Source organism: Clarias gariepinus, chromosome 19, assembly GCF_024256425.1.
Source record: "Clarias gariepinus isolate MV-2021 ecotype Netherlands chromosome 19, CGAR_prim_01v2, whole genome shotgun sequence".
Classification (NCBI taxonomy): domain Eukaryota; kingdom Metazoa; phylum Chordata; class Actinopteri; order Siluriformes; family Clariidae; genus Clarias; species Clarias gariepinus.
In genome coordinates, this window is record NC_071118.1 from 19,802,454 (window position 1) to 19,816,931 (window position 14,478).

Below are 14,478 nucleotides of genomic sequence, written 5' to 3' on the forward strand. Positions count from 1 at the left end.
TTCCATACTTTTGTGAATGCTTAGACTAGGTTTTTTGGAGTGGAGTAGAGATTTGTGCTCTCTTAGCCACAGGAGCATTAGTGAGTTAATGCCTTGATGGTTATTGTGGTGGCCTGGGGTGCACTCGGCCTGGCAGTTCATCAGTCCAAGGCTCTGGTGTAGGATGCAGTATTTGAGTTCTGCTCCACCTCAGCAAATCATGTCTCACTTTGTGTTCATGGCATGGTTATTCTGGAACAGGTTTGGGCCTCTTAGATCCAAAATGCAAACCCATATAAAGAGGTTGTACTGTAGTCGTACGCTTGTCAAACACTGTGATTGGGGCCCACCCAGGGGTGTAAGGTCAGGTGTTAACAAACGTTTGGCCATAATGTGTCTGGTCTCTCTCTCTCTCTCTCTCTCTCATATTCAAGATTCACCATTGATTGATCTTATGGATATTGCCAAAGCTAAGAAATAGGTCAGAAGAAAATAACAGGAATTAATATATAGAAAAGTAATAAAAAAGAGAGAAAAAAATACAAATAAAATAATAATAAAATAATAATGGTGCAGTCAGAAAATGTGACACTTGAGAAAATTATTATTATTATTATTATTATTATTATCATTGAGTAATTGCATAATTGTCCAGGATGTAGTAAACATGTTAAAAAATGAGAGTTATTGCACAATAGTCCAGAATGTAAACCTACATATAAAATGTAAACATTTATTTAATAGACACAGACTGAAGTACAATTATACAGAGAATGTAAACCTGTAGGTTGATGTATACAATGCCAGTTCAGATTATGTGTGTATGTGTGTGTTAGCGAACCTGGCAGCATTTACTTCCCATATGGTGCTGGGATAGACGCTGTTCTTGAGTCTGTTGGTTCATGACGGGACCTGAATCGTTTGCAGAGGGCAGCAACATAAATAAGTGATGTCTAGGATAAAAGGGTTCTTCAGGATGTTTGCTACACTTTTAAAGCAGCATGCTGTGTAAAGTTCGTTGAGGGAAGGTAGAGAGCAGCTGATGATTATCTGTGCTGAGTTGATCACGCCCTGGAGAGCTTTCCTGTCTGATTCTGACCTACTGGTGTACCAAATGAAGATGCAGTAGGTTAACACTCTCTCAATGGAGCAGCGATAGAAGGACACAGCGCAGGACACAACGCAGCTCTTGCAGGTGGATATTCCTTGGGATATTTTGTCTTAGGAGAATCGATGTTGTGCCATTTTGACTGCTGCTGAGGTGTTTGTTGTCCAGGAGAGATCCTCTTCATGGGGAGCCCTCTGGTATGCAGCGGTGTATGATCCTTGATGTGCCTTTAGATGTTTATTCTGTCAGTCACTGGATTTCATCTCTGATTCAGATTTAAGATTTACCAATGATTGATCATATGGACATTCATATTGTCAAAGCTCAGAAATACGTAGGTCAGAAGAAAATAACAGGAGTCGATACATGGAAAAAAGTAATAAAAGAGAGAAATAAAATAAAATTATAATTACCATATATAAAATGAAGAAGAGTTCACATTTAGTGGTGCAATCAAAGATAAAGTAATACTTTAAAAAAAACAGTTTGAAACGAGAACCTTCATGAGACGAGTCCAACAACTGATGTGTCTTCTGCAAATTTGATGATGGTGTTGGTGGATTGGGTTGGAGCGCAGTTGTGGGTGTATAGGGCATAAAGAAGTTTACTCAGCACACAACCTTGTGGTGCACCTGTGCTGAGTGTTTGGGTGTAGGAGGTATAGGGGCCTAACTGAACTGTCCTTTATCCAGAGGCAGAGAGATAAGAAGAAGCCCAAGCCAAACAGTTTGGTTACTAGTCTGTCAGGGATGACGGCGTTAAAATAAAATATGAAATGAAAAACGACAAAATTTTAATAAAATGAAAGTACAGAATTAAGGAAAAGGACCAGAGAGGATAGTTATGAGATATAACCGAGGAAGCAGGTGTTACCAAAAAACACGCTTTCTTCAATTAAAAACAATATTATAGAAAATGTTGAAGTCGGTTTTTTTTTATTATACGTAACCAGTTGTAAGACGTGAGTTCTTTTCTATTCCAAACACAAGTAAAGCCTGTTGGGACTTTTTGAAATTTGAAATCTTTGTTGACTCTGAAAACAAGAACGGGTTCTGAGAACTCTAGCGGTGACGTCACGGCGCTGAATATGAAAACAGGACGTGGCGCTCCGCTCCTCTGTTTGGAAAAGCGACGTCTCGCGCGCTCGGCGCTCGGCAGCGCTGTGACGTCGCATGTACACGTCGCGCAGGATGTGCTTGGTAAAGATGGCGGACGAGTGTCAGCCTTAACGTCCTGCACAGCTGTAAGAATAACACGCTGCATCATATTTACCCGATCCGCGACTTATCAGTCAAGGGAACGATCAGAGGTAACGTTATGTGTTGATCTCATCGCCTGGTCTTTGTAATGTGTTACACTGTTGAACAGTTGTTTTTTTATCTCGGTTAGCATGCTAACGGATAACGCTGAATGCTAGTTAGCGAGCTAATGATAAGGAGTCGGGGTGCGAGTCGATGGGTATAATGATCGGGTGATAATAATTGCATAATGCCAGGAGCTTGCTGCTAGAGTCTGATGGATTTTTAAGGAGTAGCCTTAACGAGCGATTCGACGGATATTTCGGTGCACATGCTAGCTAGCTGAGCGAGCTGCGTTAATCCGGCTTGAAGCGCTGTTTCCAGATGATTCCTCTTCGCCTCACTGACTCACATTCCTGGTTAAAGTGTAACAAATCTTTTGTTAACATATTTCCTGTTCGAATTTAAACGTACGTTATTATAACACGCATCCGCTCTGTTCTAAGGCATTATAACTCTCACCGGTGTCTCATGCTAACACGGTGCTAGCGTTTAATAACCTGTTCCACTAGTGTGCGTTCCTTCTGTTTATAACATCGAGTAGTTTTACATTTGAACCTTGAACGGTTTCAGTTTCTCGGCGCGGCTGTAAACATTTGGAGATTATTAAAGAACACAATCAGCTGGCTAGCTTTAAAGAGCCTGATGAATCCGGAAGTGACGTCAGAGATCCCAAAACAAACGTGAGAGACGTCCAGATGTCCGATTATTCCTAAAAACGACACAATAAATAAACAAATAAAGCCAGAGTTTAAATTTCTCAATTTACTCGTCCAAGAAAAAGGAAAGGAGTGGCATTTGTTATTACCTTTGTTTGTTTTTCATCCTCACATGATGATGCGGTTGTAATGAAAGTCACCATGCATAAAAAATAAAAAATAATAATTATTGAATTAGTCGCTTGTATTTAATAATGAGGTTGAAATTTGACTCATGACATTGTGACTTTACACTTCTTTTCTGCTCTTTACAATAGTTTCCCTTATGACAAGAAACTCATGCTGTGCAGTTTATTGAATTCTGTGATGTAAACACAAACAGGAAGTCACGTGACAAAGTCTTGATGAGGACTTTTTGTTTATTGTTATTAATTACGGCTTTTGTTAGCATCAACTCTTGTTTAGACATGATGTGCCGAGGATGTCAGGTTAAAATTAGCTGGGTTTAAAGTTGATATTTGATGTCGTATGTGTAGTGTACATGGTTCAAATGTGAGATCTGAATACTCTCCATGTGGTGAAGGTGGATTGATCACTCTAATTTGCACCGGAGTCAGTGAGCGTCTCAGTGTGTCATTGCAGTTTTCCCTTTATTTACGTTTACAGCGATTGGCAAATGCCTTATCCATTTTTATCTCATTATACATCTGAGCAGTTAAGGGTTAAGGATCTTGCTCAAGGGGTCTGAACCTGGCGTCTTCCGTTCATTAGTCCAAAGCGTTAACCACAGTGCTGAGAGAGACTCCAGGGCAACACACAACTGTGTTACACTTTCAGCTCACCTAAAAAATATTTTTTGTAGAATTAAGAAGTGTGTTTGGCTTTAAGGGATTTTGCCCTGCATTTTTTGATGTACTGTATGTGTGTAAAGGTCTAACCAGAGCTCCTGACATCGTAGGATGTTCATAGGTCTGCCGTAGCAGATACGAGCGGATTACCGTGTGTAAATAGTGTTCATTTAACAATTCTGCCTCAAATTCTGACAACATAATCAAAATAAGCAAAGACTTAAGGAAATTCCTAACCCTGTTGTCTACCCTCATGCTTAAAGTAGTGTAATTAACTTTCCCTATAGGACATTTAGTTGGTTTATTTAATTTACTTATTTTCAACATGCTTACTTCTTTCTAAAGATTCTGTTCATGATGAAATGATTTGTGGTGGTATGTGTTCATACGTGAGGTGATGTGTAAAAAAAATAAACACCCAGAAGGCATTAATAAGAAGAAATTGTCTTTTGACAAGAAAAGTACAATTATTTTTTAAGCCTATAATATGCTTTGAGATGTCTTGTTTAGTAAAATATAAATATATGTTCATATGTCAACAAAAACATATTTCAGAACAGTGTAGAGATGTTTTTTTTTTCTCCCACATTATGGAGAACAAAGTTAAACACATTTGTATTAAAAGGTCAGTCTGCCCAAAGATGTTTAAATTTTTTTTGTTATTGCAAACTTGCTAGCTAAGTGTGTGTTGACTTTTTGTCGAACAAATTGTTAGTTATGGGTATACAGTCTCAGCTGTCTAATTATCTGCAATGGCATAACTTATGCTGTGGAAATGATTACAGACACATTTGTAATGTTTGACAGAACAGTACACACTGAATTAATCGTCAGTTATTTGAACACAGGGTTAAAAGTGAAGAGCGAAGATGTCCTGAGTCATTTCCCTCAAAAAATGTGACTAGAGTGCTTGATAATTATAATTAAAATCAAAATGTTATAACCACGTATGATCACTATGAAAATGTTGTCTGAGGCACATTCATGCTGCCACTCTCTCATTCTACCCCATGGCTCTGATTGATTCAGATCTGGTCACCAGGGAGACCATTGTACAACACTAAGCTCATTGTGATGTCCATGGAACCCTTTTGAGACGTCTTTGTGCTTTGTAACTTGCCATGTTATTATGGTGGAAGTAGGCGTTATAAGACAGCCCCACCACCAGCCAACCTGGCAGTTCGGGTTCATGGATTCATGCTGTCAACACCGTAGTCTAATGTTTGTTGCAGCGGAAATGGAGAGTTAATTCAGTCGGTTTCTGTGAGCCTGTGCTCACTGTGGTCTGACAGAAGTGCAGCCCATCCAGTTCAGTGTTTAATATTTAATGCTTTCGGAGATGCTTTTCTGTTCATCACCATTGTAAAGAGTGGTTATTTGAGTTAGTGTAGCCCTTTGTTTCAGCCTTCTCCTCTGACCCCCCGTCATCAATAAAACTGTCTTAAAACTAATCCTAACAAAAGAGCACAAATATAATTAAGGCCTGAGAAAGTATCAACATTTTTCTACTTTTATTTATTGGAAGGCAACATATGCAACATATTCCATTTTCCTATTATTTCATGTCAGTTATAAAGAAACTTCAACCAATAAAATCGCCTACACTCGATTACAGAGCAAATATTTCCCATTCCTTAACTAGCATCAAGGCGCTCTCACACTCGCCAAAATGCTGCCTACGTACTTATAACGTGCAGCGTATGGAATAAACCTGCATCAATGAAAAACAAATCGAAACTCTGCACCGAATGTTTTTAAATAAACACGCATCAGGCATTTTGTTCGCGAGACAATAATGACTACTCATTAGCTCATTAGATTTAGCTGCTGCCTTTGCCGATAACTTTTCACTCTTTTCTTAAGTGGCGAATAAGGTTTCGGAATAATGTTCTTCCATGTGTTTTTATTTTGCATGTTGTGAATTTGGTGTTTTTTAAAGAGACTTGGTAATATTCCAAGACTGGCGACAGCATTTTGAGGTTTTACAATATAGGTTTGGGTTCAGCCAGTTGACAGGCAACCGATCTCTGTAAGATCTGCACAAGTGATTATCGGCTGATTTCAATCATCAGCCGATTGATTAAAGTACTCTTCTTACACTTGACCTGTATTTGTATGATGTTATGCATCTGGTTGGATAGTTATATGAACAGGACTTTTTATATGCTAGTAAAAATGTCATAACATTTTTACACATAACTACAAGCATGAATGAATTTTTACTTTGACCTGTGACCTTGTTGCATTACACCCATGTTTTAAGACTGAAACACACTTACTTTGTGCCTTACTTTAAGATGCACAACACCCTAAGCATACTCTGATCAAATTAGGAAGTGAATCCAGCATGAGGTTGCATTAGTGTGTGCTGTGAGTTTTAGGTGTGGTAGTGTGCTTGTTTAAAGAAGTGAATGTTTGTCTTGTATGCGCAGCAAGGAATATTCTTATAGTGCTCCTGGGCAGGTCCATTTTTATGATCCAGAGTTTTCTATTGAATTTTTCATTGGTGCAGCAAATAATACTGCAGTTTACGCAATTATGAGCACTAATCGTACCACAAGCTTTTGGTTACCCTTCCTGTTGGCCTGTGACCTTGATGGCTGACTTAAATTGCTTTACATAAACAACTAGGCCCCCTTGTTAAACAGGTTGTTGACCTAAAGTAGAGGTTTGCTCTGTGCCACCATGTGAATCACTCTTGCACTCATTTTACATTTAGGGTGGGTGTTGGTAATAAATGATTAGACCACTTGTATATTTCTATGTAATTCAATATTTTCTTTTTACATTTATCGTGCATTGTATTTTAGACTTGTTAAAGAAATTTGTGTTGGAAAAAACCCAAATGTTTAGAATTATTTTGTAAGAATACCAGTAAATGAATTGGCTAAGATGTTGTCTAGATAACAGTATACTTGTTATGACGCAAGGTTTGCTTATGTTTTGTTTCCCCAGGGAGTGTCTTCTATCCTGAGCTCTGGGGGCCTGCGTTATTAAGCAGAGATGCAACCCCTTCCTACTACTGTGCCACCTGGAGCATGTGGTACATCACCACCACCGCCACCACCTACCTCTGGTGGCTCAAACGTCTTCAGGAGAAATCGACCACACAAGCATGGAGCACTGGCGCCAAATGCAGCATCAACTCCACCCCCACAGCCACTGACTGACCCTTTTGCCTTTGGGAGGCAGGGCTCTCCATCTGCAAGAGTAAGCAACCAGACTCCTCCTTTAAACAGCAGTCCCCTTCCTATGCAAGCCCCTCTCACAGCAGGGTTTAATCAAAGTGATCCACCTCAAGGCCCACCATCAGGAGCACAAGTGCCAATAACTGGTCCTGTACAAACCTTTTTCACCCCACAACCTGGTCCTTCAGGACTTCCACTGGCATCTAATCCACGTTCTGCGGAACCTGGCTACTTCAGCTCCCAGGAACCAATGCCGTACATCGCACAGTTGCCTAACTCTGTCCCTCTTTTTAGTTCTAGCACAATGCATGCTCCCCCTGCAGCCTCAACGCCACCATACCAAAGTATGCCACTGTTTCAGCCCACAGCACCTGCTCCATCCCTTTCTGGGCCTGACCATGGCAGTCGTCCTCCATCTGTTCAGAACTACTTTCAGCCAACCAGTGATACCCCACAGCCTTTTCATGCGTACTCACAGACACAGGCTCCTCCACCTGCCCCGTTGTCCCATCAAGGTCCATTTCAGTCACAATCTCAGAATCATAGTCAGTCAACCTTACTGAATATGGGTGAGCCTGTAATGTCCCAGCAACAAAACTCTCACTTTCCAGCCCAGACCTATTTAAGCCAGACAGGTGGTTCCTCAGAGCCATGGTTTAATCAGGTTCCACAGGACCCCTTGCAGCGTTCCTGCCCAGTTCCATATAGTGTTCCATCTGCTGACCCTGGAACGATGTCCATGTTCTTTCATGGCAATGATGTAGAAAATGAAGAGACTCTTTCTGGAGAGGGCCATGTAAATGGGGTCTCCCACCCTCCCCAAGGCAGGGAAGTTACTGAAACCCTTAATCCCCGTTTGAATGAAACTGGGAATGTCAAAGTGACTGCAGGTCCATGTGACTCAGTTGAGAATCTGGAATGTGTTCCAAATCAGGAAGTTTTGCCCAACGAACTACCGCCAAGCCATGTTTATGAGGCAGGGCCTAACTTGGAAACACCTGACTCTGCCTCTCGTCCAGCACGATCTGCAAGCGTCTCATCCAGCTATAGCAATATCAGTCACAGTAGTGGTCATGCCCCTCACAGTAGCAGCAGTCACCCTCCTCGACGACATCAGGGAGTTGTTGGGACATTTATCCAACAGGAAAGCCCCCGGCCCCCTGATATACCAGCATCCCAACCTTCTGCTGGCGGTTACTTTGAACAGATAGATTCTGCTCCTGCTCCAGAGCCAAGTCCTACTTTCCCCACACCCAGCCCTCCAAAGCCAGTTGGGGTGTTCCAGGCCAGTGCGAACTCTTCCTTTCAGCCTGTGCGGTCACACAGTGTAGGGGTTAGACCTGCTGAAGTTGACCGTGCTAGAATGGTAGTGGAAAAAGTTGGGGGTGATGTCTTACCTGGCAACTTGGAACAGCCTCCAGACAATATGGAGACCATCTACTTTCCTGGAGGACAGGATCGCAGGCCTTTGTCTCGAGCTCAGGGGCCGCAACGACCCTGTGATAGTCCAACCACAACACTCTGGGCTCAGAATGATGCAGCTAGTCTTGGTGCTAATATACTTTTGGCACCTGCAGCACCTCTTCTTGCTACTACAATAGCTACATCAAGTAAGTCCAGTACTGAGATTATCCAGCCACCAGAAGACGGGCCCCTGGATCTGCAGCCTCCTAGGGTACATCCACAGCCTCACTCGGAGAACCTAGAGATCCCACTTGATTCAGCTTCCCAGTCAAATTTGGGCTATGCTTCTTTGCTAGTGTCCACACCTCCCACAGAGACTTTAAACCAGCCTGTTTTGATTGCCACACCCTCTTCTAACTATACAGTGATCTCTCCTCCAATGCCTGTTCAAGCAATCAATCAGATAAGTCCCAAGGAAACAAATGTGCCTTCTCAGCCACTATCTCAAGCTCAAGTGGCAAATCAATTGCCAATCTCAGCCAATCATCCGCCTCCTCTTTTATCTCAAACCCCAACCTGTTTTCCCCCACCTTTAAGCCAGAGTCCGTTAAATCTGGCTCAAGATGCTCCGCTTGCTTTCCAACCAGCCCACCCTACTGCTTTGAAGGCCCAATCACCGAGAAGTGACTGCCAATCGCTTCCACCTTCTAATTTACCACTTCCTTCATCTGCTTCTGCCATCAATCAGAATCATCATTCAAATTATGAACTGCTTGATTTTTCCATGCACCAATCACAGAGCACAAGTCAGGCCCCTTCTCATGCAGCTTCTACTCCTGCACCAGTAAATAATGCAGCTGGCTTCTACTTGCAGGTCACCAAAGATGCGCAGCAAGGGGCACGAGTGGATAGTGAGCCTCCACTTCAGCCACCAACCTTGAATCCCCCTAGAGCACCCAGTAATCAGTCTAACAATGGCCCCTCTGGTCCCTCTAATCCACCATATCCAGCTCCTCAATATCAACATCCCCCACAGCCTATCCCTGTTTCTCAAACCACCCAATCCTCTGCATATCCTCCTCAATCTGGTAATTCTACTGGCACACATGACCCCCAGCGTCCCCCATCTGTACATGGATATGGTGCCCAACCTCCTATGCCTTCTGGCCCTGGATTTGGCAGCTATTATACAGAGTACCAGAACGGAAGGAATCCCTTCCCACCTTCTTACCCACATGTGGACCCAAGGACTCAGAACTACTACCAGGTATTTAAATTTTTCATTTACCTGATTTGAAAAGTAAGGGTTGGTATTGATGTTGACTTATTAGTTAACTGAAAAATAACATTCATTCATGTTATGGGGTCCAAGGGGTCACATTTATGTGTAATTTTAAATGTAATGTCTAATATTATTATTTCAATTTGAGTTTCTTGATTTCCATCCAGAAGCTAATTCCAAATGGGGAAAGTTGGGCTAGCATTAGCGAGACACGTGAACCCAACCTTGGCATCTTTTTGAACTGCAGAATCACAGGAAGGGCATAACACATTAAAAGACATCACTGTCTGCTCTATCCTGCATGCATGAGCAATTGGCTCGTGTTACTGTGAGTGACGGGGGAGAGACAATCTCTTATATACTGGTCTGGGCTCTTGGCTCTGGATGGCTAATTGAGTGTTTGGCATTTGAAACTTACAATGCTTTTCTGTTGCACCACTATGGAGCCTTAAATTCCGTAAACATACTGAAATGATTTCTCTGTACTTGCAGGAAGACCCTTACCGAAGGGGAGATCCACAGTATGGCCGGTACAATGGACCAAACCCTGGTTACCGGGAGGCAGACCGACAGCCAGAGAGGCCAAGTTCTAGGACCAGTCAGTACTCTGACCGACCCAACTCCAGGTAAGGGTTCAGTGCATAGAAGTTAATTATTTAACAATGTTTTAGCAATTGCTGAGCTATTACTTGTACCTAGCTGTTCAGTTTTTTTGAAAATGTTTACAATTTCACTGGAAATTAGATTTGCTTTGATTCGCTTGTTGTCTCCATTCAGGCAGGAGTATGCTGAGGATTATCCTAGATCTAACCGCAGTGCCTATGAAGACTATGTAAATTACTGGAAGTACATGGGTAAGAATATAGGTGAAATAATGCGAATAGCGGTTCTGTGTGTTTGTGTCAGAACTAACTATCGGATCTTGCTTTGTATACAGATCAAAACAAGCGGTATGACCCCAATGTTCTATATGACCCCCGTTATCGAAGCTACTACGAACAGGCCTATGCCTGGTATAATTATGACCCTGAGGCTTACAGGAGACTTGACCCGTATTTTGGCCATCAGTATTTCAGCAGGTATTTGCCTACGCTGACATAATGTTTAACATGTTAGTTAAATTTGGCATGTCTACAATGTGACACACTGTAATTTCTAATATTATTATCTAATTATAGTATTAACAGTCAAATAAATTGCTTATATAAAAAAAAGAACAACATTTGATATAACAAAAAAGCATTTACCTCTTCAAAAATTTGGGATTGATAAGTTTTTAAGGATAGTCATTGCAAAAACTCATAATTGTTGTATTAAATTGCTAGCTGTATGCAGCAACAAATTTTGCATTAGAAAATGTACCATGAAATCCTTGTACTCGTTAAAACAAAAAATTCCCAAACGTTTGTTTAGTTATGACCATCACCCCAGACGTGAAGGCTTTGACGACCCATGGCGTTACTTTCCTGGCTACGATTCGAGTTTTGAAGATGACGTCCGCCGTAGGGTCCCATACGGAGATGATTTGGACCAGCGCTCTGTTCACAGTGTGAAATCGACGCACAGCCGTCGGAGCAGCTTCAGCTCCCGCTCACAGGTCTCTATGATTTGTACAGTTCAAGTTGCAATGACTGTTTAATACAGAAGTTGTGAATAGGCAGTGGTTTAAAAAAAAAAATTGTATAGTGTAGCCTTTCAGACTTGGTGTTTTTCTACATGAACCGACCTGTGACTTTTGTGGCCTTTTTAATCACCTGCATTTATATGACAATTATTGAGCAGAAGGCACGGTAGAGACTAGGTTCAAAATAAGAGACTTTCCTACATTTTGTGAAAAGTTGATTGTGGGTATAAAATTTTTGATGATTTGAACAAGGAAGTATGCAGTTATTTCTTCTGCAACCAAAAAAACTAAACAAAACGGATGTGGCTTATCTTTGTAGTCCACGGTGTTGGTCACATGGTAACATGAAGCAAAACCTAACCTTGTTTCAACTGTCTTATCTTAAGCCGTAAACCAATCATTAACGGTTAAAGCATTAGGAAAGATGCCTGTGGTTGGTACTCATGTTTTTTCCTTATCTGGCACTTTGTAAGAGTGGTAATTGCACTTTTTAGAAATTTTTACAAGAGGAATACCCCTTGTACCCCAGCACTGTATTCTCTATACTGTATTAGCATTAGTAATTTTGTTAGTAAGATCCAGAGATCAGGGATGGGAATCACGAGGGACCAAGTGCATTTCCAAACCCATCAAGCACCAAACTGGCTCTCGTGAAGACAATCCCAGGAAAGCAGGATCGTAACTTACCTCTTATGCATTTTGAGTTACCAGCTTCAAAAATCACCAATTAACAGCACCTCGGATTAGAGACGTTATAAAGGCTTTACAGAGCATGAGTTGCAGACAAATCTTAATATCACCCCTTTAAAGATTATTGCATATTTTAAAAATATATAAAAAAAATACAAATCAGAAACAATCCTGAAAGTTAGAAAGTGATTGCAAACCTTTGAGCAGTAGTGTGTATATAAAAACTCCAGACTCATCATTTGAGAGAAAAACGTCCCTTTTCAAAATTCTTCCAAATCCTGGATCATCAGGATTCATAGCCCATTCTTGCAACGAAACAGTATTTAATTAGTATTAAATATTAATATAGTATTTTATATTCTTTGAGACCGTGCTTAAAATATCATTAGATAGTAACAGAGCATACACATATATGTCAGCCATAGCAACCTCCCTTTTATTCCTCTTCCTGTAGAGTCAGGTGTACAGGAGTCAGCCTGATCTTGTTGCTGCAAGTTATGAACCGACCGCGACCACACTGCCTGGAGATTATTCCTATGGTCAGTTCGCCGAGCAGTCAGACACCATAAATTACAGCCAGTATGATCCCACGAACACCACCTGGGCTGCTCCTGAACAGGGTAACTACTATATCACTTCCTCTAAACTACTGTTTGTTTTTGTTTATATTTATGACCCAAAACATTTCTATGATCTTCTATCTGTCAGCTCCTCCAAGGCCGTTGACTCCGGAGAAGTTCTCAGTCCCTCACTGCTGTGCTCGGTTTGGGCCAGCAGGTCAGCTGATCCATGTTCAGCCCAACCTGCCGTCAGCTGGCCAGCCTGCCCTTGTCGAGATTCATAGCATGGAGGTAACGATGATGTTTTATTTACAATGCAATCAAATAGGATGGCAATCATTTATTTATTTATATATATAGCTTAATATTCAAGAACGGAGCCTCTGTGTGTACTCATTGTTGTGTACTCATCGTTTCAGACAATGATGCAGGATTTTGCAGAGCAGGTCGAGTTACGCACCTTCCCGGGGCCACTTGTTAAGTAAGTAAGCGAGCAAGCCTGAATGAGTTACTAGTATGCATGTATTTGTATAAAGTAAATGGATACACACACTTCCTTCATTCCTATCTTCATCTTTGTGTGCATCAGGGAGGAAACCCATAAGGTGGATGTTATAAAGTTTGCCCAGAACAAAGCTCAGGAGTGCATGCGCAATGATAACCTCATTGACAAGGACTCTGCATTCCTCATTTGGGAGTTCATTGTGCTGCTGTGTCGTCAGAATGGGGTGAGTACCTGTGTGTGTGTGTGTGTCTGTGTGCATCTGAGTCTGACTTTTGTTTTTGTTGTTGTTATCAAAGGGTGTAATTAAAATAATAAGTAAAATAATTACTGTAAAATGACTGCCTAAATTAGAATGATTGTTTAATCATTAAACCTCTCTCTCGCTCATGCTTCTGTCTTGTGTTCTTTCCCCTAACCCAGACGGTCGTTGGCACAGACATTGCCGATCTCTTGCTGAAGGAACATCGTTCCGTGTGGCTGCCAGGAAAATCGCCCAATGAGGCGAATCTGATTGACTTTACCAATGAGGCACTGGAACGTCCAGAGGAGAAGGGGTCTGGGCCGATCTCGCTCCTATCAGACACCTTCATGGGCGTGGCTGAGAACGTGGGCAAGGAGACGGAACGATTCCGAGAGCTGCTGCTCTTTGGGCGGAAAAAGGCAGGATGACAACACACGCATATTATATGTGCATCATCAGGGTGTTTATTTTAGTAGTAGAACACAGGCTAGAGACGCTTACTGGAGAAATCGGGCAGTATGGATGGATTCATCGGTTTTCCAGGGCAGTCACATCTCGTGTGTGTGTGTATGTGTGTGTGTGGAGAGGAGTGGCTTGGGGCAGGTGTCTTAACAACACCTAGTCCAGCATGTCTGATTCACATGCTAAGAATATAACCCAGAGTGCAAAAATGAATGTCCAAAACAATGGCCCCTAAGTGGTTTGACCCATCTTCTCTATTTAAAGCTTAATCAAGGCAGGAGGCTCTCTGTGGACTAAGTATTGTAGGGAGAGGTGAAAAATTGAGTGTGCATCGGCGAGCGAGAGAGACAGAGGTAGTTTTTTTGCTGAATCATTTGTGCATCCACTATAAAGAAATAGGAAAGATAGGAAAAATGGGAATTTTGGGAAAACTGTTAGTCGGATTTCATAGAATATCAATAGCACATCTTTCCTAGTATTGCATTAATTACCAGAGTTTTTGCGCTTTCTAAAATGCATTCCTAATAGCAGGGGCACTATAGTGTCTTATTGGAATGAACATATGATGAATTCGCTGGCTAACTGACCAGGCATGTAAAAGCTCCCGTATGTTGCACTTTCAGACTTAAT

At 41.6% G+C, this 14,478-nt stretch overlaps 1 protein-coding gene across 4 annotated transcripts in view; it reads left to right on the forward strand.

Annotated features, from left to right (window-relative positions):
* The first annotated feature begins 2,213 nt into the window (after nucleotides 1–2,213).
* The window catches only part of sec16a (SEC16 homolog A, endoplasmic reticulum export factor), a 28,514-nt gene continuing 16,249 nt past the window's right edge, over nucleotides 2,214–14,478 (forward strand). Inside the window, exons 1-12 of one of the 4 annotated variants that reach the window (XM_053479228.1) lie at nucleotides 2,238–2,396; nucleotides 6,848–7,102; nucleotides 9,359–9,751; nucleotides 10,259–10,392; nucleotides 10,544–10,620; nucleotides 10,704–10,845; nucleotides 11,180–11,363; nucleotides 12,535–12,700; nucleotides 12,789–12,931; nucleotides 13,060–13,121; nucleotides 13,230–13,368; nucleotides 13,566–13,805. In XM_053479228.1, the coding sequence (XP_053335203.1) occupies nucleotides 6,896–7,102; nucleotides 9,359–9,751; nucleotides 10,259–10,392; nucleotides 10,544–10,620; nucleotides 10,704–10,845; nucleotides 11,180–11,363; nucleotides 12,535–12,700; nucleotides 12,789–12,931; nucleotides 13,060–13,121; nucleotides 13,230–13,368; nucleotides 13,566–13,805 (1,887 nt within the window). In that variant the 5' untranslated portion in view covers nucleotides 2,238–2,396; nucleotides 6,848–6,895. Of the gene's footprint in view, nucleotides 2,397–6,847; nucleotides 9,752–10,258; nucleotides 10,393–10,543; nucleotides 10,621–10,703; nucleotides 10,846–11,179; nucleotides 11,364–12,534; nucleotides 12,701–12,788; nucleotides 12,932–13,059; nucleotides 13,122–13,229; nucleotides 13,369–13,565; nucleotides 13,806–14,478 lie in introns of all 4 variants that reach the window. The other 3 variants (XM_053479226.1, XM_053479225.1, XM_053479227.1) reach the window with 3 other exon arrangements.